This window comes from Colobus angolensis, unplaced genomic scaffold, assembly GCF_000951035.1.
Source record: "Colobus angolensis palliatus isolate OR3802 unplaced genomic scaffold, Cang.pa_1.0 Scaffold111, whole genome shotgun sequence".
NCBI classification, from domain to species: Eukaryota; Metazoa; Chordata; class Mammalia; order Primates; family Cercopithecidae; genus Colobus; species Colobus angolensis.
The window spans coordinates 8456366-8481377 of NW_012112142.1; the positions used below are offsets into that span (position 1 = coordinate 8456366).

The 25012-nt window shown below is 37.3% G+C and overlaps 1 protein-coding gene across 1 annotated transcript in view; it reads right to left on the reverse strand.

Moving 5' to 3' along the window:
* The window catches only part of HHIP (hedgehog interacting protein), a 93387-nt gene extending 68375 nt beyond the window's left edge, over positions 1 to 25012 (reverse strand). Inside the window, exons 1-4 of the mRNA XM_011957080.1 lie at positions 24132 to 25012; positions 18273 to 18465; positions 11749 to 11905; positions 10859 to 11060 (exon numbers count right to left, since the gene is read on the reverse strand). Coding sequence (XP_011812470.1) covers positions 10859 to 11060; positions 11749 to 11905; positions 18273 to 18465; positions 24132 to 24410 — 831 coding nt within the window. The 5' untranslated portion in view covers positions 24411 to 25012. The remainder of the gene's footprint in view (positions 1 to 10858; positions 11061 to 11748; positions 11906 to 18272; positions 18466 to 24131) is intronic.

The window sequence follows — 25012 nt, forward strand, 5'->3', positions numbered from 1 at the left end:
GCCTGGCTAATTTTTGCATTTTTATTAGAGATGGGGTTTCACTATGTTGGCCAGGCTGATTGAGCACTCCTTACTTCAAGTGATCCACCGGCCTCAGCCTCCCAAAGTGCTGGGATTACAGGTGCAAGTCAATGCAGGGGACCAATTTGGCTAATTTTTTTTTTCTTTTTTGAGACGGAGTCTCACTCTATCACCAGGCTAGAGTGCTATGGCGTGATCTTGGCTCACTGCAACCTCTGCCTCCTGGGTTCAAGCAGTTCTCCTGCCTCAGCCTCCCGAGTAGCTGGGACTACAGGTGGGTACCACCACACCCACTAATTTTTTTTTTTTTTTTTTTTTTTTTTTTAGTAGAGATAGGGTTTCACCATGTTGGTCAGGATGGTCTCAATCTCTTGACCTGCTTGGCCTCCCAGGGTGCTGGGATTACAGGTGTGAGCCACCACATCTGGCCCATTTAGCTATTCTTAAAGAGAAAGTCACATTATTCAATATTTGCATGTTTAAAAGAAACACTCTTTCCACAAGAATTTTTGCGGCCATATATAACACTGTAAGATATTTTTAAATAATGCTTTATTTTTGTGTTAAGCTTCAGTTTACTGGATTTAGTTCTATAATCACATTAAATTATTTCAACTGCTAGCGATGATGGAATTAGTTTAGATCATATTCATTGGCATTCTCTTTTTTTTGTTACCCTGCTACATAGAGGTATGATAGAGTAATTAGCACATATTTTATCTTAAACTAGTTGATATTTTTAATAGATTTTCTGTAAGTTGAAGTTGAGGACTGAGGAATTGCATAATATTTTAAGTGAGTGAATAGATGAACTTTAAGGTGTATATGACATGTATAGATAGAGTAAAATGGAAATTCTTTAGATAAAGGACTCCAATTTGACCTCCCTTCTGATGGTAATTCCTGAGTGCAACTTTGACTGTATGCATTGTCAGCTGGTACCACAAGGTCATGCTGGATAGAAACTTACGTGATTTAGAAAAAACTTTTCTCATGATAACACATTATAAAATGGTCTTGATAAATAGCATCTTATTTTTCAAAACATATTTGACTGAAAGGTCCAAAGATAATTTTAATTTCTAGACAATGATCTAGTTTTTAAAACACTTTGGATTATGTCCTCAGTTCTGGGCACTTTGATTCGTAATAGTTCAACATAATTATAGACTTTAAAATTAAGTATCAGTTGATGACTACTATCAACAAATACCTTAAAATGTATTGTAGTAATTGACAACATATTTGTTGTACATACTTATTGCATATAAATATTATATACTATATAAAATAAATTTATGTGTATACTTATATAAGTGCAAAGATGAAAGAAGCCTATTAAAAACCTTATGCTACGTAAACAAACTTCCAAAGCTGATCATAGAAAGGTAGACACAAACCAAAGAGCAAATTTGCTTAGATATTTAGACTTTATATAAAATATTGAATCAAGGTGATAGAAAGAGGGTCTATTGTAGCCTGAGGTTTGAGAGATAGGTAGTTGGGGCTCTTTCATTTGTATATTCTTTTTTTTTTTTTTTTTGAGATGGACTCTTGCTCTGTCACCAGGTTGGAGTGCAGTGGCATGATTTCAGCTCACTGCACCCTCTGCCTCCCAGGTTCAAGTGAGTCTCCTACCTCAGCCTCCTGAGTAGCTGGGACTACAGGTGTGCACTCCCACACCCAGCTGATTTTTGTATTTTTGGTAGAGACGGGGTTTCACCATATTGGCCAGGATGGTCTTGATCTCTTGACCTCATGATCTGCCAGCCTAGGCCTCCCAAAGTGCTGGGATTTCAGGCATAAGCCACTACGAGCGGCCCTACGTATATATTCTTGCACCTGATCTTCTGCACATTTCACTGATAATGTCTACCATCTACTGTTGCTGTTATTTAACTTTAAAATCTTTTAAACTTCTCTCTTCTCTGATTTCATGGCATGTTTTACCGATCTGCTTTTTATTTTTTGAGATGGAATCTGACTCTGTCACCCAGGCTTGAGTGCAGTGGCATGGCATGATCTCGGCTCACTGCAACCTCTGCTTCCAGGGTTCAAGTGATTCTCCTGCCTCAGCCTCGCAAGTAGTTGGGATTATAGGCACCTACCACCATGCCCGGCTAATTTTTATATTTTTAATAGAGGCAGGGTTTCACCATGTCAGCCAGGATGGTCTTGAACTCCTGACCTCACATGGTCCTCCTGGCTCGGCCTCCCAAATTGCTGGGATTATAGGTGTGAGCAACCACGCCTGGCCTGATCTGCTTTTCAAAATAATAATAATAATAATAATAATAATAATAATAATAATTTCTTGAGAAATATACCCTCTGTAACATCCATTACATATTAATTTTATAGCAGCTTTACCCAATTGCCTCCCTCCCAACTGACATTCTAAATCTGTGCTGTGAGCCATAGTTGCTAGTGGGCAAAAATATGTGCCTTCTTACTTTTCAGTCCTAGTATATTTCCTTTGCAAATCCTACAATTTATTAACTCTGTGGCAGATTGACACAAACCATGTTCCAAAATAAACACAAAAAAGACCGACGTTACTATAATATCCAGGTTGAGAAAAACTACTATGAAAGCAAGGAAATGCTGCTGAAAGTTTGCTGTAGTTCTTAGGGGTTGGCTGCTTTGTGCTTAGTCATCATTAGTCATGTGCTTTGAGAAACTCCAGAGCTGGGGGCTCTGCAGAGTGAGGTGGGCAGCAATACTCTATAATTAATGTCAAAAGTTGATGCTGTCAAAAGATGTTGTTTTTCTCTAGTAACACATTTAAATAAAAAATATATCCTAGGTTTATCTTTCTGAGGTAAAGAAAGCCACTCCACATGCATCAATAACTTTGTTTCCATGGGATTGCCGTATTATTTTGGTGCGAATGCTAACATTATCATGAGTTTTCCATAAGTTGTTCAGATACATTTTATTTTATTTATTATTTATTTATTTTTATTTTTTTTGAGATGAGGTCTGACTCTGTCACCCAGGCTGGAGTGTGGTGGCAAAATCATAGCTCACTGCGACCTTGAACTCGTGTGCTCAAGGGATCCTCTCGCCTGAGCCTCCCCAATAGCTGAGACTATAGGTGTGTGCCATCACACCCGGCTAATGTTTAAGTTTTTGGTAGAGATGGGGTGTTGCTATGTTGACAAGGCTGGTCTTGAACTCCTGGTCTTAAGCGATTTTCCTGCCTCAGCCTCCCAAAATGCTGGGATTGGAAGTGAGCCACCACAATTCACTTTAGGAGGGACTGTTTCAACCCCAAGGTGTATTGCTAGCAGTGGTCACTGGAGCTTGTGAGTCATGCATAGTTTCCTTCCTCCCCTCCTTTTTATGTTAGTATGATAGATGATGGTTAACAGCTTACAAAGCACTTCACATTTATGTGTGATTGTGCATGCAAAATATTAGATGTGACCTTTTATTGTCTCTACTTAACAGATAAAGAAAGTGAGCCTAGAGAGGCTAAACAACTGGTCCAAGGCCAGACAACCAGTAAGGCTTGGTTATGAACAGTGGTCAGAACCCAGGTGTCTATCTGTGACTCTGGATGCTGGGCTCTCAGCGTCCTTATTAAGCATGCTGACACCAACCATCACCAATCTATTTACTTAACATGTTCTACAGTCTCTCCTCTCATGCAGTGTCACTCATCAGAGGGATATAGCAGCATTTAGCAGTATAGCATCCTGGTTGAGAGCACAGTGTCAGACACACTGCATTTAAAATCTATCTGTGGTACTTGCTAGGTGTGGTATCAGGGCAGTTTCCTTAACATCTGGGCCTCAGTCCCTTCATCTTTGAAAAGGGATATTAACACCTACCTGACAGGGATTCCAGAAGTGATCAATGTAATGACTGTGAAAGTAAGGGCTTAAAAAGTGGTGGTTATGATTAATAAGAGAGAAGAAGAGAGTTTCTGCTATCATCATGGCTTACTTGAAGACTACAGTATTAAATTTTATTGTATACTTGAAATTTGCTAAGAGAAAGATTTCTAAAGTGTTCTCATCACACACACACACACACACACACACACAGATATGCACACACACACTACTGTAGTATCAGGAAACAATCAATTATTTTTAAAAGGAAATTCTGTACCAAAGGGAATTCTATGCCATTTAGAGATAGTTTTGTGATGTTTGATATTTTCTTTTTTGAGGTAATACAGCCACTGGAAAACAATGATAACTGATATCACCAATAGATTTTCTTTTTTTTCCTAGTCAGAGATGGTCTCTAGAAGATGGTAGATATCTCACTTAGAGAGATGCCCTTTGAAGATGGCAAACTTGGCCGGGCGCGGTGGCTCACGCCTGTAATCCCAGCACTTTGGGAGACCAAGGCGGGCAGATCACGAGATCAGGAGATCGAGATCATCCTGGCTAACACAGTGAAACCCCGTCTCTACCAAAAATACAAAAAATTAGCCGGGCGTGGTGGCGGGAGCCTGTAGTCCCAGCCAGTTGGGAGGCTGAGGCAGGAGAATGGCGTGAACCCGGGAGGCGGAGCTTGCAGTGAGCCGAGATCGCCACTGCACTCCGGCCTGGGCGAGAGAGCGAGATTCCGTCTCAAAAAAAAAAAAAAAAAAAGGCAAACTTTTTCTAGGGTCCAGATTTCTTGGTTTTTCATTTGTTTTAAGTGATTACCATGAGATTTCTCAGATTTATGGCTTCTATTTCCTTTGCCCTTCAAATCTTAGGTAAATATAAAGATATTAATGTAAAAACTTTCCTCACCTCTGCTGTAACTGATGGGACCTAAAATTTAAGAGAAGGCAGGGCTTTGTTTACTCAACTGGAGAAACGTTGCATCTGCCACGCCAGTTTCTCCTTCAGTAAAAAATATGACGGAAAGTAATCTATAGATTAAACTGCCTTAAACTGGCATAACCACATAAATGCTCATTTATACTTATTAATAGGTTTTATCAACAGAATAGCAATTTCAAAAATAATGAAAGAATACCAGGAGCAAAAACTAACTCAACCAAATGGAAAATTACACTGAGGTTATTTCACATTATTAAGGGACTTTTGGCTTTATGAAAAATAATTTTTCTTTGTGGGCATTTATACATTTAAAATGAGATTAAACTTATATAAAAATTGAAAATGACATTTTTCACAGAGTACAGAGCATTATGATATAAAGGATCAGCAACACTTAATAAAATAAAAATAGTTGGATTCAAAGCCATGTTATTACTACCTTGATATTAGAAATAACTGCAGTCAAAAACTTTATTACAAGAAGCCAAGCATGGTGGAATCCTAGCATTTTGGGAGGCCGAGGCAGGTGCATCACTTGAGTCTGGGAGTTCAAGACCAGCCTGGGCAACATGAGGAAACCCCGTCTCTACTAAAAATACAAAAATTAGCCAGGCATGGTGGCACATGCCTGGAATCCCAGCTACTCAGAAGGCTGAGGCAGGAGAATCTCTCTCTTGAACCTAGGAGGTTACAGTGAGCTGAGATCACACCACTGTACTCCAGCCTGGGTAACAGAGCAAGACTCTGTCCCAAAAAATAAACAAACACACACAAAAAACCCAAATAAAAACATCTTTATTTGTAATTTGCATTTTGTTTATATTTTTACATGACATAAATGGTTTGTAACCAGAATTTTAAACTATAAAAAAAAGAAGTTGCCTAAAAATTTGTATTTTGGGGAAGACAATTTCTACCACTTTTTGACTGAGTTTATTTATTGTTTATTTCCACCACTATAGCAACTCTCTTTTAGATGAGGGGTAATAACTTCTGACCAGTAATCTGATTAAGTCAGAAAGTTCAAAAATGTCATTCAGTATACAAAAATGTGCCACAATGGTGATTCTTCTATTGTAATGTTTAACAAATATAATCTGTTGCTTTCTTTCTATTAACACAGACTTTATTCTAACCTAACGTGTATTTAAAAGCAGAGTTCTCAGCAGTTTTTCTGGGGAAGCATTTGTTGCATGATGTAATAATCACCATATGTGTATGTGTGTATGATGTGTATGCATGCTGTGTTACCAATACTACTTTTGAAAAATAAATTGCTTCTCAATCTGCTTTGACTCATTTCACTCAAGCAAAAACACACTAATGCTTCATGGGTTACCTTAAGGTTGCAAGTCAAAGAAAAAAATGTAAAAATTCAGGTTTGACAAAGTTCAGAGAAATTGAACAGCAGCCCCCATGGTTGATGAGGACTTAGATTTCACTAAATTTTTGATAGTCATTATTATGTTTGTGGTTTACAAGCCTGTGAAACCAGAGGCTGCCCCATCAGGGCTTGCCCTGGTGGACCCTGCATCCTCCTCCACATGCTCCTGTGACTCCCAGGCACTGGGACTGCTGTCTCTCAAGAGCTCCACCTCAATTGGCTCAGTCACCCGGACAATTAGCAGCTTTCAGCCTCATGTCCTCTCCTCCCCTGGTAAAAGGACTGCTTCTAAAAGCATCTTTTGAAATGAGGATCCAAGTAGATAGAGAGGGACAGGAGTCCAGTGACACTTGTTCCAATGACAGACAAGTCTTTCAGCTGTGTCTGCTGTGTGCTGCCAGCCGAGGGCTGCTGAGGGTGTGAACCTCTTTGTCCTCTGACCACTCGCAAGAACTAAGTGGCAGAGAATGGTGTTTGCTAGTTTCCTTGAGGGGCCACCCTGTCAAGTGACAGGTGCGGGCATGTCCTTCCTTTAACACATATGCAAAGCTAAGGCTGACTCTCCCATTCCTGGCAGCCAGGGGCGCTTTGGTGAAATTACACTAGAGTATCTTCTGGTGGCCTTGTCGCTTTTAACAAGGGTTTACATATATAATCACAATCCACATGTTTTAAGAACAAGAATAATAGCAATTTTACCAACTAGCTGAGCACCAGATTCCAAAATGGAATAAAAACAGAAAAAGATTAATGGGTAAAGCCACTTCCCAGTTAGAATTAACTTGAGATTTTTAAATACCATTTTTTTTTTCAAATGGTATTTCGTATGCTTTATATCAAGCATCTTACATGCTGCCAGAATTAATCCAATTCCTCACTCAAATTGGATAAGTAATATATATAAACTAAGTAAATGAGAAAAGGTACAGGGCAAATGACAACTGGTGTCCAACCACCTGCTCTTAGTTGTTAAGTCAGGAATAGGACTTGGGTGTAGGCTTGGCAGAGAAAATATGTCTCATTCAATGTGTAACTGATCCAGAAGTTTGGCTCAGTCTCTATCAGTGGTTTTCAAATTGGTTACATGTCGAGATTACCTGGGAAAGCTTTAAAAACATATTGATGCCTGGGTACCAACCCCAGATATTCTGACTGACTATTTTTGGGTACAAGAAGTTGGTTTTTTCTTTTTTCTTTTTGTTTGAAATGGAGTCTCGCTCCATTGCCCAGGCTGGAGTGCAGTGGCATGATCTTGGCTCACTGCAACCTCCGCCTCCCAGGTTCAAGTGATTCTCCTGCCTCAGCCTCTGAAGTAGCTGGGACTACAGGCACATGCTACCATGCCCGGCTATTTTTTTTTTTTTAATAATTTTATTAAAGACATGGTTTCATCATATTGGCCAGGTTGGTCTGGAACTTCTGACCTCAAGTAATCCTCCTGCCTTGGCCTCCCAAAGGGTTGGAATTACAGGCATGAGACAGCGCACCCAGCTTGGCTATAAGAATTTTTGAAAGCTTCTGGGTGATTGTACTGTGAAGCCATTCTTGAGAGCCATTAGTCTATCACTGCCAAGGACTTTACACAGACAAAGCTGGTTCTAGTACTTGCCAGAAGCTCTGATTTCAGAGCTCAGATATAAGCTCAATTTAAAGATTTCAAATCACCCAGTATCTTAAAGAAGTGTTTCTTTCGGGAGATAGTAAAATTTTTGTAATTTTTGCCCTTTGGAATAAAACGGTAACAACAGAATAACAATGCTGCATGTGCACATGCACACACACAGCCACACACACAATGAAAGTTTTAAAGTTTGTTCATCAGTTTGACACGTGGCCCATTCTTCACAGTGCCAGTATTAGTGATTGACTTGTACAGTGCACTGTCATCAAAGACCTCTCAAATCACTACATATTTTAAAAACATATTCCTGACTTACTCTTTAATCTCAATGCCACAACTTTTTTTTCTATAGCAAAAAGAAGTTAATTCTTTTGCTTGTGCTTTGCATTTTTTGCAGATTAACTTTTCCTTTGTGAATTATAGATAGTTTAGCCCCAAGGGTACTACAATCTCCTACAATTTACGCAGCACTATCTTGGTGTTTAAAAACAAGACATCATCTTTTTAGCTTCAGTCAGGACCCATTTAGGAAGAGTTGTCCAAATTCACTTATGATTGGCTCTTGGCTGATGGCATCCCTCTGAAGCAGTTATAAGAATCAGGATTGGTAGAGGTTTAAAGAGATAAGCAAGTCCAACTGTTCGCCACAAAAAGGTCAGCCTTTACCATGTGACAGAAATCACTCCCAATTAATTTACATTAGCAGACAAGGAATGCCAGATTTTTTTTTATAGCCAGCAATATATTTTAGAAACTTTTATAATCAGAAATTCCTCCTTATGTCTGACTTAACATATTCCTCTTGGTCATCAATTAATGTAATCGTGAAGGGGTTCTGCACTGTGGTGTTTATTATTCTCAATTTCAAACATGTGGAGGCTGGGTTTAGTATGTATTACCAATTCTGTGATTTGAGTATTGCAATTAATACTTCAGTCTGTTAAACAGCTTTATGCCCTCTCTTAGGATTTTAAAACTGAAAAAATAGAGAAGAGTTGATATGTATAATAATTTATGAAAATTCATAAAGTATAAGCATTACTTATACAAAATGATTATTAACAAACACAGAATCCGGTCATAAATATATGGTAACTTTCATATATTAAAGAAGCCAAAAATAGCTGTGAAAACTCTTTGACATTACAAGTATCTGAGGGGCAACCACCAAAATCAGTGCTATGATCAACTCATAAATGTGATGGTATCTGCCCCCTCATACTGACAGCGGCCTTGTTTAACTCTTCCAATCAGAGAGTTCCATAGACACTGAGATAAAGGCCACCTGCAGCATAACCTGCTTTAAGTAAGAAGGATGTGATCTCATTACTCACTATATACACTCTGATATCCATGTGATACATTCCTATCTTGTGGGTATAACTAGTGCTAAAACACCAAAGGAATTTAAAATATTGCACCTTAAAATATGTCATATCAGTCGCTAGAATAATAGATTTTGAAGTATATTTTAGGCCCCAGAAACTCGGGAGCTCTTCTGGAAAAGGAGGTCCAAATTCTGCAAGTTTTCTTGCAAATTTGGCCAAGTTCTGCAGAATTCCTAGAGGACTGCCAAACACACATACTCAGAACCAAGGCACTGTTATATCCTTGCTTGTACAATTTTATTGCATGATGAAACATCTCCATGTCAGAGCTGAATATTCTAATGAATCATCAGCTATCCCTATGAAGGGTATAAATTGAAATAGGGATGCTGAAGGAACACTGATTTAAAAGGCAGTCAAATTGAGGTAGAAACAAGAACATCAGTTCTTGTTATAAAACCATTTTCCAGTATTCTGAGCCTTCCTTACATCTACATTATATCATACATATCTTTTTAATACCAACATTTTTACTGAAAGCACATTTGAAAACTATTGTTAATATTAATATTCTCTCAAATAGTTAATATTATTCTCAAATATCTGAAAATATTTTTAAAGCAAATTGGCAATATGTATTATGGTTATAATCTTCAACTCAGTAATGCCCTTGCTGTGAATGAATATTAAGGAAGTCATCCATGACCAGATTAAGTAAAATGTATACGAATAATAAATAACATTATTTACAATGGTTAAAAGTAAAGACTGGAGTCATCTTAACTCTCACACAATAAGAAAATGAAATAGAGAGCAGGAATATGTCTGTATTTTTCCTGACTTGTTTCTTCTGATTTGGGTCTTCTTACCACTGCACAACAAAGCAAGAAAGAGCTCAACACAACACAGCAAGAAATAGCTCATTTCTATGTGAATAGAAAACTATAAATCCTCCTTTAGGTTTTTTTTTCAGTTAAGAAATGAAAAGGATAACCAGTTCTTCCCAAATCATATTGTTACTTTGTTTCACTCTAAAATAGGCATGAGCTATTAAACATGTCTTAATTTTAGAATGTCATAATTTGCTTTATAGTTTAGTACTGCTAATGTACTGTGTTGCTCTCTTCACAAACTTGACAATAATTTTGTTTACATACCTAGGTTATTTAACATGAGAATTCAAATTAGAGAAGTGAAAAAGAGGGCAATATATGTTATATAGATGGCTAATTATAGAAATATGTGACTTACCTGTAAAAACATTGTACAAGGAAGTCATAGTATAAGTAGTATTTTTTATGAGACAGACTCAAAAACAGAGATGATGAAAGAATGATTTGCAATTGCCAAAATAACCAAAAGACCTCTTTGTTTCTACTAGCAAATGCTGATGTACAATCCTGTGCTATGCCCATTAAACAATATTTAAACAAATACTTTATAAAGCCAAAGATTCCTTTAAATGTGTCAATTACATAGGGAAAGCATGTCAGATATCAATTCGATTGCATTGCACAATAGTCAACAAATAACAGAAATTTAATGTCACTGTCCTAATTCAGGTGCCGTAATTATTGTTTCCTTATGTTGTCGCCTTATTTTCTCCTGCAAGATTCTTTCTTTTATTACAAAGAAATACCTTCAGTGAGGAAGGTAACACTAAAATAAAATTAACATAGCCAGCACAAAAATAAATAAAATTTAAAAAGCCAACCTTTATTCCACTTTGAACAAGTTTGTGAATGTCCAAATAAGGCTCCTTGAAAATTTCTCCTTCAGGGGTAAGTATCTTCACATAACCTTCTTTTTCCAGAATGAAGAGACGGTGCGAGCCATCCCCACTATGCAGGGCACCAACGGGCTGCCGCAGCCCACTCACAACCTCCTGAATACAGAAGCAGTTGTGTTTGTGCTTTCTAAACAAATTAAAGAAAACCAGTAAGCTTTTCTTGAGATGAAGGAGATAAGGGATGCACTTGGCATCCTTTTCAAACTCTATTTCCTCTAGGAATCATGGTTTTGAGAACCATGAAGTGCTGCTAACCCAAAGGTCACAATATAATTCTTTTAAGTGGTTCTTTTAAATTCTTTCAATGGCAAACAACAAAATAGCCTTCTATCAGAAAGTAAAATAAGAGAATCAAAACATGCATATATTTTCAAATGTCATAATCTCATTTTTTCATCTTTCAGTGACTATAATTAAAATTAGTTTTACTCACAATAAATAAACCTTATGGAAGGCATGTAGAGAGAAAGTTCTAAGATCTATTTAGAAAAATCTGATTTGCCAATAATAATTGAGCTGAACATTTTCACAGTGCCATAGGCTAACAACAATCATAAGATTCAGGCTTAAAACTATACCCATAAAATTCACATGAGTCATAGAGAAGCCAAGCTCATAATATCAGATTAGTAGTCTAAGTATCGAAAGCATTTAAGCTAGAATTTTAGAGAAACAAACTACCACAAAGAAAAAAATAAAGCATCTGGAGGATATAGCTGCTGAACATAAGCACAGACAGTTGATTCACTGTCAAAACCACAAAATTTGTCAGTTGGGTTTTTTTAAAAGATTAAAGAGCATTTATCTTTATGAACCTGCTGATCTCTTCCACTTTGTCATATTCTTCCATCTGGTCCAAGTAGTTAGATGCTGGTCCTCTGACTTGTTTTCTTGGAAAATCTGGAAAGCACAACCCACCATCTTTTCTTGCATAGTAAAAGCAAAACTCGTCTGCAGTTGTTTGAAGGAAACCTTTAAAAAATATAGAAATACTCATTAGAAACACTTAGTGTCATAGTAAAACCACCTTATTTGAAAGATATAAGATGAGGAAAACAATTTTTAGAAACTAGATGGATATTTTAGGAAGAACCTAGACTGAAATAAAAACACTCCTGTAATCCCAGCACTTTGTGAGGCTGAGGCAGGTGGATCATCTGAGGTCAGTAGTTTGAGACCAGCCTGGCCAATATGGTGAAACCCCGTCTCTACTAAAAATATAAAAATTAGCTGGGCATAGTGGCATGCACTTGTACTCCCAGCTATTCGGGAGGCTGAGGCAGGAGAATCACTTGAACCGGGAGGTGGAGGTTGGAGTGAACTGAGATCATGCCACTGCACTCTAGCTTGGGCCACAGAGTGAGACACAATCCTAAAAAATAAATAAATAAATAAATACTAAATAAAAAGAAAGAAAAAATCAGGGATTGGGATTCCTATTTGTGTTTTAAACTAAATTTAAAAATTGTGGTAAAAATGAAATAATATTGTATTGGGTATTAAAAGGCTCCTTTGAGGTACAAATAAGATAAACTCAGCATTTATCTTGCTATTGCATTGATGTCTTTTCAAGATTCTCTAGCTACTGTACGTTGTACCTGTGAGCTTATCTCATCATCAGTATTTAGCATTTTTTCCTAAAATACTAAATAACTTCCTCAGATGAACAAGCAAGAATCAAGAAGGAGACAGGCCATCAGGTGCCAATTTTGGTCATTTTACAAGTCTTAGTGTATTGTCACTTACATAAGATTAAATAATAAATCTGATGAATAACACAAGGTCATTATATACTGTAATAAACAACTGACGCACTGTGTAATGATCAAGCAATGAATTGATGATTATAACAGAACCTCCATATTCAAATATGTAAGTGCCTTTTTCCTGCACTTCACTTATAGGAGATAATGATTAATTTGTAATAGAAAAATTATATTTAAAATATTCCTTCAATCGTCTCAAACAGAAAAGCTGACATATCAACAAGTCAAAACAAAAATAACAACAGAGTTACTTAATAGGATCTAAAAGAAAGATGTTTTTTCTTTTCTTACACATTAAATATTTTATTATATAAAGACAGCTATCTTTGGATATGAAAGAAAAGAACTTTATGGCAAAAAAGTTTTGATATTACCTTTACAATTTGAGTTAATAAGGTGTTACCTTTCTGGGACATATTAGAAAGACTCACTTCCACATTCTAATGATTTCTGCTCTCAAAATATGATGGTGCTACCAGAGTCAGCCTTATATGTGGAACTAAATTGTTGCTTCTGGTCTTATACTTTATATCATATATCTAAAGTTTTTATTTTTGTATAACAAATTAGATTTTCATACCTCATCAATTTTGTGATAAACATACTGAGTAGCTCAGTAGAAATTTAGGAGTTGTATAAGAAATTCAGATTTAGCAAGGATTTCTAAGAATTTGGAATCAGCCAAGTGAGACTCATCAACGGTGCATAAAAGACACCACAAGTTTACTTTCCGTGTGCTTGACCTAGGACCCCTCAAACCTAAAACTTATCTTCGAATGTGAAGGTCCCAAATGGTTGTAAAGCTTGAGGTACATTTTGACCTAACTTTTGAGTGAAATGTCTCACCCTGAACTTTCTGAGAGAGACTCTTCACTGCCAATTTCTGACTAGGCTATTGGAAAGGATCTTGTCTTGGCAACCAGGCAAGTAAGAGCAGATGTCCTTGGGAGTGCGTGTGTGTGTGTGTGTGTGTGTGTGTGTGTGTGTGTGTGTGCATGCGGTGGGGGGCACAGAGAAAAAGAGGCAAGCAGCTGGGAAGTGCTCCACGGGAGGGGCAAGGCAATCAGAAAGTTATCTTTCTTTGAAAAAAATTCAAGGATTAGAAACTGGGGAGGGGAATGAAGGCCATAGAAGCATTTACTCATCTTTAGCAAGTCACTATTTGCAAAAGATAATTTTTTCCCTCCCTTCTTAAATGGGTAAGCATTCAGATGAAAACTGCCTAATAGTGTTAAACAAGTCTCTTACAGGTAAAAAGAAAAAAAAAAACTAAATTGTTAAATCAAACTCTTTGCACAGTTTTGGGTTAGATCTTGTTTTGGAAATATTAACCACCAGGCAACAAAATCTCCATGCCTATATTATGCATGCAGGAAGACTGTCATACTATGTTCATATTTATAACTGGATATGTGAGTGAGAAATATAGTTTTAATGTGATGTTTGCCAGAAGGGTCACAGAAAAATTTCAAAATGCAATTCAAAAGAAATGTCAAGCTTGCTTAAAAAACATGTGTATTTCAGCATTACTGTCTACCAACCAATACCATCTTAAGGGGAAATTAATTAACAATGCTGGTGGTCGATTCCAATTTAAATGGAATTAGTAACTGGGACAAACACGAGGAAATGAGAAGTCATTTTCAAACGAAATATCTAAAGATTAACGAATACATGTTCATAAACTTGGCGGCTCCAGAGGTATGATGCCTGCTTAGCAAATTAAGAAAAAATACAGACAATAAATTTACTCCAAGCTTCTTATGTAATTTAGACAAATTGAATAACCTAAGTGTGAAAACCAGTTCAGAAGATTTCACTTAAATACATGGGCATTTTTTTTTTTTTTTACAATCATGTAATTTTATTTGAATTTAAGTATCTAACACTTTTATTAATATTTTACCTTAAAAGACCCGATTCTGCAATGAACAATGATGAGTAGGGAGATACATTTTAACATTTATTGCCAGGGTTCCCTTTTGTTTGGCATTTTACTGAAAGCGCATGTTTAGCTCACTCAGGATCATCATAATATGATCAGGTCTACTAATAATGAACAAACACTGAATATTCCAGCAGCTGTATTTTTTTAAGTTCTGATCATTTATTAACTATCTTGGACCTGTAAATATCTCCTGGATAGTGAGCCTGGTTGTGCTATACCACAAAGCACCCTATAAATACTGACGTATAAAATAAATGCTTCCTTGGAGTATTCTGAGTTCTCCCTTTTCTCTCAGCATATATTCCAGGGAAAAGTTATTTTTCCTCATTGTAAGTGCTGCTCATCATGATAAGGAAAAAAAAAAAAAAGAGTCATGGACTCTTCAGGAGTAAGACTTACTCATGAACATATCCTAGTAGAAGTGGTGGATTTTGATATATCCATGTATTTATTCCTTCTGGTTTACTCTCCTTGGGACTAAGAAGACACATGTGTAAGCTAACTGACCAGGGTTAGGAATGGCTATGGACTAGAAAAATTCAGTTGAATCAAACCCTTAACCTTGGCCTTCTTAGCAACAGGATGAAACCAATTCAACTAATTGTGTGCAGACATTTCACACCACAATAACCTACTGCTGAGAAGATGAGGTCGAAGAGTGATAAAAATCATTATGACCACAGATATAGAGGAAGAAGCAAGGCCAATAGATGTCCATTAGATATGCTTCCCATAGAGTATGTTATGCCTTCTTTTAGTGATTAGCAAAGTAGCTACCCTGCTCAGTTAAGCAGAAGAAAAGACCTGAGGAGATGAGCAGAGAGTTTTTGGCAATTTTAGAAGTTTTGAGAATTTACTTCCCTAAGTGAATTCACAATTGGAAAATATTATGATTAATAAAACTCTAGTATATACTCACTATATTGATTTGTAATATCTTTTCCCATTTTTGGAAAAATAAGCAGACTATGACTACTTCTTAATTAAGTATTCTAGGAAGTAGTTATCTTGTAGGTATATGAATATTCTAAAGTGACTTGTGCTTTCTTAAAGCCGTGGAGTCAAAGCAAATCGTTAGGTCATTTATATATACATTTCTTCATGTATTGGGCGATAGGGAAAAAATGAAGATGTCTCTGGAATTATTTTTTCTTTCCCAATTCTTTCAGTATTTGCCTTATTTTAGCAAAATACATCCCTCGGGTACCTTCCTCTTCAAGTTCTTGTTATGTAGAAAGATGAAGCTATTAATGAGGATAGTCAAAAATATGTTGATTAGTTTCTTCTAAAAAAGAATCACAATGTAGCTGTTTTCCAACACTTTGAACTTCAGAGGAAAGTGAACCATATCATTAAATCAACTTAAGGGAAAACTATTAAAATTTGCTTTTATAGTAATTTCCAAAAAATCTGTGTTCCACAGTTGTGAAGACACTTCTTTGCTGGGAGCGGGGGCTGGGAAGGGTGGGGATTAGCATCTTATTTATCGTACCTTAGGAAGTGGTAACCTACATGCCAAGGATCCATCCAGGCAACAAATCGATTAGCATAAGTAATGCAAAGAGTGTGTTATTATAGCTCACTTTTGGGGCAAGTATTGAGAATGATCATTAGCATTTGATGTACGCAGGGGCAGCCCCCTCTGCTTGTGGGTAAAGCCTTTCATAGTCTCTGGAAAGCACCCTTGCTGCTCTGTCCACCTCTAGAGTGGAGCTTTCATCTGGTTATCTTTCAAAGCAGCCTGGGTGGCCACCAAAAGCACTTGACATCTTGATGCACTTCAGCAGTTTTACATATATACAAACTTTGTAGAAAAATAAATTTGTCATTCGTCACCACATATGTTGATCTGGGGAGTGAGGTGCTTGCAGTTCTGGCTCTGAGCTGTTTGCTGTGCTCTCTCTTTCAGTGGATATTACTTTTATTTTATTGTTGTTTGAAACTAAAATTACTTCAAATATATAAAGACCCCCACAGTTAAGTCCCCAAATCCAGCATGTTGTATTTATCTAAAGTAGATAATGGTAAATAAAAATGCTTAGTGTTGATATCACTTTCAATTTATAGTCCTAAAGGCAAATGTTCAAGACTTGAAGTTTCCAGCAAACATTTATGGTATCTAATCTGTTATCACTTCTTTGTAGGCCATCTAGGCAACTGTGACCTGTTCTGCTTTGCTCTGGGGAATGTGATAAAGAGGAAGAAACAGCTGCTTGAGAAAAGGCTTAGAAACATGGCTGTGGCTTATGAAAACAATAATAATATTTTCATACTGAATGGGTTTAGATATATGTTATGCTATATTCAAGGAAGCAAGCAACCCAAGTCAAAATATTTTATAAGGTTATTAAGAGAGCTATATTAAAAATACAAAAATCTACACTTTCCTGGGTCAGAGAAAAAAGTAAAATGTACATAGCACTTAAAAAAATTCTCTCAGTGCATTCTACAGTTCTTTTTTTTTTTTTTTTTTGAGACGGAGTCTCGCTCTGTCACCCGGGCTGGAGTACAGTGGCCTGACCTCAGCTCACTGCAAGCTCCGCCTCCCAGGTTCACGCCATTCTCCTGCCTCAGCCTCCCGGGTAGCTGGGACTACAGGCGCCCACCACCTCGCCCGGCTAGTTTTTTTTTTGTATTTTTAAGTAGAGACGGGGTTTCACCGTGTTAGCCAGGATGGTCTCGATCTCCTGACCTCGTGATCCGCCCGTCTCGGCCTCCCAAAGTGCTGGGATTACAGGCTTGAGCCACCGCGCCCGGCCCATTCTACAGTTCTTAAAGCTTGTCTTTTCCTTAAATATTGCTTAATCTTCAGTAGATTTGTATGCGACATTGCCTAACTAAACAGAATGTCTCACTAAATTATTTTTTTCCTCTGTGTTGAGTCTTCCAACTAAAGCAACAGCAACAAAAGTTTACAAATTTTTGATGATAAAAATTAATTAATGAATATATATGCTTATTGGAGTCCAAACTACAATAGTGACTAGACATGTTCATGACACTATGTGCATGAGAACGTCCATATCTCTCCTATCACCTTCTCATTGTATAACTTTGAGTAAAGCGTTTGACTTCTCCCAAGGCTCAGATTTCCTCATCTGTCAATTGGAGAGGATTCCACTGTTTCTACCTACCTTACAGGGGTTTTGAGGAGAAAATTTGTCATTTTACGTGAAAGTGCTTTGTAAGATATTACTTGTTTGGATTGCTAATCATATTTTGTTTAAGGATCTATCTTACAAGTCAGTGGACATTCTCCAGTTATGTATCAGCTGTGTAGAAGAAAACGCTGCCTTGATATTGATGCTGATGGGTAAAGAAGGCACCAACGAGGAATTTGGATTGAGAATACAATGTGTATAAAGATTACTACCTGTATTATCAGCTTAACAAGAAATATATAATAAGTCGACAAAACCAATTATACTATTTGCAGACTGAAATTACAATATTCCCTTTAGAGGCAATAAAAGTTATAAATTTGGAAATGTTAATTATGAGGTAAAATAGGTAATTTTAAAGACAAGATAAATTTTACAAGTCTTATAAATAAGCATTTAAGCACAGGTATCTTACAAGGATATTGTGCAGTGGTTTATTTTACTTATGCATTTTTTTTTCTTACCTGGAATATGGCCTCGGCAAGTGTAAAAGAATTCTTTGCAATAGTCTTTGCAGAGCAGAGGAAGTACTAGGTCTCTTTCCAAGACTTCTCTCTCAGGTGAGTGGAACAGGCTTTGAGAATGTGGAGAGCAAAGTGCACATTTGATTTCCTCCAGTAACTTTCCACATTCTGTGTTGTTGGTAACAGAAAATATCTGAAAGTCATAAATCAGAAACAAACAATTTTTTTAGTTAGGTAAAGTTAGGTATAGTTATTATTATTATTATTATTTGCAATTGTGTAAGTAGAAAAGTCTAATTTAGCCAATGAAGTTTTCTAAAAAGAATTACTGTGTCACAATACAGAATGCCTTTATAAGGATACAAGTATAGTCTCTGGGACTGGGCTGGGAGAACAAAAGGCAGGGATACATTAAAGTGCTTCTTATTCTTGCAAATCAAAGACTTCATCTGTATTTCAGGTGTGAAAAAATAAAAGGCAATTATACTTAGACTCTTTAAGATTTTATCACTTCATTCTGTCTCAAAGTGTATACTGAATGATACTTAGCTTTAAAATCCCAACCTTTGTCCAACTGCATGCAAAACAGAATTTGTCAAGACATGGCTTATTTGTGTCTTACGTGAAAATCTATTTCATTCCTGAAATTCTTAATATGATTATGTCAAAAATATACTTGGGTTACATTTCTCAAATTTCAATTAGTTTTCAATCTGCAGCCTGCATTAGGGAAAGTTTTCTAAAGTAGGATTTGCCGTTCATGTTTTATAAAAATAATATCCAAAGTGAAATCAAACAGGTTTAAAACCAATTTTTATTATTCATTATATCTTAGCCAGGAAAAATTTTTTAACTGGGTCCTCAGGTATGTTATATGCATGAATAAACACAAGAGCTTAACGAAGTATTTTTGAATAATATGTAGTGAATTTTAATGAAAAATGGCATACCTTCATCACAATTTTTACAGTGACATGTCTTTTATTTCAATAAGACCAATTTGAGTTACTGATTCATTGAGTTTAGCAATTAATAGACAGAATAGGTCTTGCTGTTTAGCAGTAACTTTAAAAACCTGCCTTCAGAACCTCCTTTAATATATATAGAAGGCAATATCAACACAATATTTGACATGGGAAGTGTAGTGCTGTCAAAATCAAGTATTGATGTTTTACATTAAAAACAACATAATGGAATTGAATTTTAAACCTTTTCCCAATTCATCTAACTATATTTATACTTTATTACTTCTTTAGAACTATCAATCAAATTTAATATTTTAAATTCTAGAGCACTGTTTTAAACAAATATTCCTTTAACAAATTAAGGTTCTAATTTGGGTAAATCTATGGCTTCTCTTTTTTGGGATAATGATATTCCAGGTCATCACAAAAATTTGAATCTGCAAGAGCAAAGTAATGAAAAAAAATTGAATACAAGCATACTGAAATTTTAGTATGCAGCAAGTCCAATAGAAGTGATCATATTTTGGAAAAATGTATAACGGGTTGTAGCTACAATATTCAGAAAGGTTATTATTAATCACAATTATATTTATAGTCTTATCAATTTATTTAAATAACAATTGCTTAAATAGATAAAATTTTCTAAAAGGAAACATGGACTACACCCTTAGAATTTGCATTCCAAGAATGTTTTAAATGTCTTTTATTGTCCATACTCTGGCAGATCTCACCAAATCTATTCAATATTAATAGTGTTCAACTCTGTTCTGTTTGTTTATCATATAGCAATTCTGTTTGTTTATCATATAGCAGTCCACTAGGAACAGAACAACTACAGGATGCTGAAGCCACCTCTTTTGCTGGCTGAAAAACAGGAATGTAATTACCTTTGGTTTTATGGAGATTATGCATGCTTCCATTTTTTATAGCTGAAACAAAATGATTCTCGTATACTCTCTCAGCTGCTATCCAGGAAGAGCTTGATTTTAGTGCCTAAGGAATTTTGTCTTTTACAATTTTTGGAATGTGTTCTGGCCACAGATCTCTCATCAAAAGTTTCAGAAGTAGGATTCAATAAATTATCTGAAATCAAGTATAATATTATTCTTTTTAAAGTTTCATGCTGTTCCGGCCCAGCAGGATGGTAACATTTTGCTCTGTGTGAGGTCTGCAGTGTAAATACCTATTTGAAGATAGATAGAGCCATCATTCTGGCTTTGGTTTCAATGAACCAATAGTCTTACTGAAGTCAATTAAACTGACTCAGCCAAAGCTGCAACAGTGTTTTAGACAGATGAGTCTGGGTGTGTGTAGCGTAATTTCTTCTTCTTTTTTGCCTATGTGTCTGTATCTTATATAGGTCCTTAACTTTATTTCTGATGATGTCGTCAATCTTAAGAAGAAATTTAAGCTAATTTCCTGTTTCAATTTTTAAAAGCTATATACAAAACCATCATAGTGGTTAACACTAAATATACTTCAGAAATCATGTAAAACTTTGAAACATTATTACAGCATGCCTAGTAATCATTGTGGCTGTTGCTAATTTATAACATCTGGCAGGTCATCCTTTAATCTTTAGCCACACGAAAGTAAAATCCATAGAAGAAGGGTAAGATAAATAGGGGATACACAGTAAAGCGTGGCCTCCAACTATAGCTTATCAACAAATAGTAAAATGGGTGACAGAGACCTTCTGTATTTCTCTTTATTTACCAAGTAACTAAACAAAGAGGGCAAAAGGCACCCACATGGGTTCGATGAGGGGACAAAAGGAGAAAATACATGACAGTATATTAAGATGTCGCCTTAAGATCACTTGGTACACAAAAAGTTATTTCTAAAAATCATATGCCTACAAGGTTGTTCAGCTGTTGGGTAGAACACATGTGTCTCTGAACTATAGTGCTGGATTATGTCATTAAAGAGTTCAGTTTCAATTTTAGGCTAATATGTAAATAGATCATTGTACTAAGGCAGCTGTTAAAGGGACCCCAGGATGAGTTATTTGTTTAGTTGGATGTGTTCAACAATAGCCTTTGTGCCTGAAAGAGCCAGAGCAAACAAATGATTGTAAAAGGGCACACTTGAAAACAATTACTTTTCACCCATTCCTTGACAGCTTTGGCTGTGAAACCACCCAAGGTAGAGAGAGCTTCTATGCCTCTGTGGCTACAAGTTAAGTTTTAGAAATGGGGGTATTTTAGTTGGTTGCAGATTCAATTTGGTTAATGAGAATTAGATTCTTTTAGCATGCTGTATTTAGAAAGTGCGATAATATTGCTAAGATAATATGAGTTCCTAAATTTTGACAGTACTTATTTGTCAAGGTAGTTAACAATCTTATTACAATATAGAACATTATTAAAATATATAAAAAATTAAAATAGAGCATAATCACATGACTAAAGAATTGAACTCAATTCTAGTTCGTTAAAGAAAATTTCTTAGCCTAGAAACAGGACTTAATTGTATGGCTGAGCATGCTAATATTCCTACCTAGTTTGCTACTATCTATTTGTCTAAGAAATTTCTTCCTGTAGGAAAAACCTACTACTGTAGTTTCTTGAAAAGCTGCAGAAATCTTTCTGGGGATTTTTTTTTTCTTCCATAAACAAAAAAAGGGCCCTTTCAAATAGCAATCATCTCTCCTGTATACACATTATGAAATAAGATCCTAACATATATTATAATCCAGGAAGGCTTACGGGAAAAAGGGAAACACTGAAGTTTATTATAAAATAGCATGTTTTAAAAACTATTAAAACTTGAGAACTAATATAGGTCAAGAATGCATATGCATAGCTATAGCAAATCTCTGTTTTGAACAATTTGGGTATTGTTAGTTTATAAACCACTTGTAATGGAACCAGCAAAAGTCTAGTGTGCCAAACTTAATTCAGACAGACTTTCCAAATGAGTAGGGGTTTGTTGGAGATTGGAAGCACATAAAACAGAAAGGAATGTGTATAGTTAACATGGCAGATTGCTTCCTAAAGAATGATTTCTTTAAAAAAAAATTATATAACTTCTCTTAAGGGCTATAACTCCCTCGGTCCCATCCCCCTTCCCCTTCTCCCCACCATTTAGTGAAGAACAAAATTTTCATTCCATATGTCCCTGGAAGAGTTGAGTACTGCAGGGGTCCCTAGATCATCAGTATATTCATAGCATATATTACACCAAGGGAGACTTAATGGCAAATATTTCTAAACTTTTCTCTGAATTTGCTGGTTCTTTAGGGCTCCTGATAAAACCTTTAAGGTGACCTGAATGTAGCTATTTTGAAACTTAATTCATTTGCAACACAGGAGCTTAATGACATTGTTTTGAATAAAATCCTGGAATATCTGTTCGCTGAATCTCAGGCTCCTGCTGCATATGGTAAGAATAAAAAGAGAGTTGCAGCTGAAAACCTGCAGCAAGACAGTTCTCACTCATCTGGGAATAGAAGGAGTTGGACAAATGCTCCCTCAAAAGGCATGAACATTTGGACAGAGCTGGGGACTGAAAGAGAATGATGTTCTCTAGTTTCACCCATTAGTGAACCAACTAACAAATACAATGGTGTTGTTGTTATTCTTTTGCCATAAGCAACAGGACTCTGTGTGTGGGCAGCAGTTTAGTGGGGAGGAGGATAAGTCGACCCCTTTTTGTCCTATTGATTTTTTCCTATTTGCATGACTTGAGCAAATTAAATGATGCAATATGGCTTTTTGTTACAAAACAAAGTGAGAGATACCACCCAGACACATATGTTGATTCGTAGGAGCTGTTTACATGAGAATAGAGTGAAATCTACCGTGAACTGAGCATAAAAATTAGATTCAGCCTGGGTATTTTTTTTTTTTTTTTATGGCTGGGCCAGCAAGACTGAAGCATGAGTTTTCCAAGAGTCTCTCAGACCTTGACAACTGGCAGTGTTCTAACAGAGGAATTCTTAATTAAACCTAAAATGGGGAAAGGGAGGAGGAGCAAAGACACCTGATTGTTTATTTCACGTGCAGTGATTGTTAATGACGTGACCCAGCAATCATTCCTTGGAGTACAGTGAATACCACCCATGACTGCATCTCCTGGCAAGAATGATATTGCAAACTCAAAAACAAGCGTGTCTTTACAGTCAACAAACACGATGTTAGTATTTACTTAAACTTATTAACACAAGGATAACGTAAATGCCATTACTCTTAAAACAAATTCTTAGAGAAGGTCTTCCTCCAAGACACCTAACTGGCCCTGAAAGTCTGAATTTATAATGTTACAAAATGACGAAGAATCGTCTCAGTTTTACGTGATAAATAACGCCCCAGCAAAATCTTTCGCCAGTGGTTTTCAGGTCCCTAACCGGAGGACCAAGAGTTCCTTTCTGTTGGTTTAACTAATGTAATGAAAGACACCCCCCTCTGACGGGGCTGAGGATCATAAACCAACCATGCTTCAACGTCCTTTACAATTCAATCTTCTCCCTAATCGAGCACGTGAAGAAAACGGCACAAATCTTTTTACCCTAGAAAAATAAACCGGAAACCACAGCCACCTTAATTTACAGTTTCACCGCAGCCAGTGCCCCATTCGATCCAAAACACACTGTTCATCGCGATTCTTTTAAAATATTTACCCAGCCCAGGGTGCGGGTACCGCAGAAGTGTCTGTTTTCAGAGATAGGCAAGTTTGCACAGCATCCCGACCGCGGACTCTGGGGGCGGGAATGCTATTTGCTTACCCCAGAGGAACGCACAACAGAATCACGTTAGCGCTTTAGAAAAGTTATGAAAAGAAGTCCCCCAAAGAAGTTTTGCCCTTCTTACAGCCACCGGCTTTGCCAGAGCCACAGGGAACCCCACCCAGCCAACATGCCAAGTACGCGTCCCTGAGGCCGGTGACTGCCTACCTTATTCTCCAGGCGCCCCAGCCCCGGGCTGTCACTCCGCAGGCAGCAGGACAGCCGAGGGTAGAAGCCACCGCACAGCATCTCTCCCCCATTCAGCAGCTCCAGTTGGGACATCATCCTCCTGTCTCTCCTTTTCAGGCGTTTCGGAGGGTTCCCATTCAGGCACCTTCTCCTCCTTGCTCCGCTCCCTTCGTTTCTTTCCCCAAACTTAGCATCTCCTTCAAAGAAGCCCAGAGCCACGGCCAACAGCAGCAGCTTAAAGGAGAGCATCTTCAGCATCGTCTGTCCAGAGCAGCAGGGGCTGGGCGCGGGAGGATGGGGGGGAACGCCACTGCCCAGCAGAGGCACTAAGGCGCAGCTCCAGGAGGAGGCTGCGGGGCTGCAGGGCACTCCAGAGGCAGAGGGAGGTGACGGGGACAAAAATATGTTCAGCGATGCAACTTTGCAAAAAATAAAAGACGCGGCGATGGGTCCAATGCCTTAAGGGAGCCCGAGGAGCGAGATAAAGTTGTGCAGATGACACCGTTTTCAGTTGTGCCAGTGTCAGTGGGGTTAGGGGCTTTCTGCTGCGGCTGGGAAGTGGGAGGAGAAGGAGTTGGAAGAGGAGGAAGAAAAGGAGAGGACAGCCACAGATGTTCACTTGTCCGTGTAACGGGAGTTGTTTAGGTGGTACAGTAGCAGAAACAGAAACGGCGACGGCGACGGCGGCGGCAGGGCAGGCGGAGGCAGGGTCAGCGCTGGGCTCTAGATGATGCTGAGGTCTCCTCTGCCGGCGGCTGCAGCTTCTCACACAGCCTCTCATGTTTCGCTCCCTCTTTTCTTCTTCTTTTTAACTAGCGCGCGGGGAGGTGCTGCCACAGCGCGCCCCTTGACGTCACCGC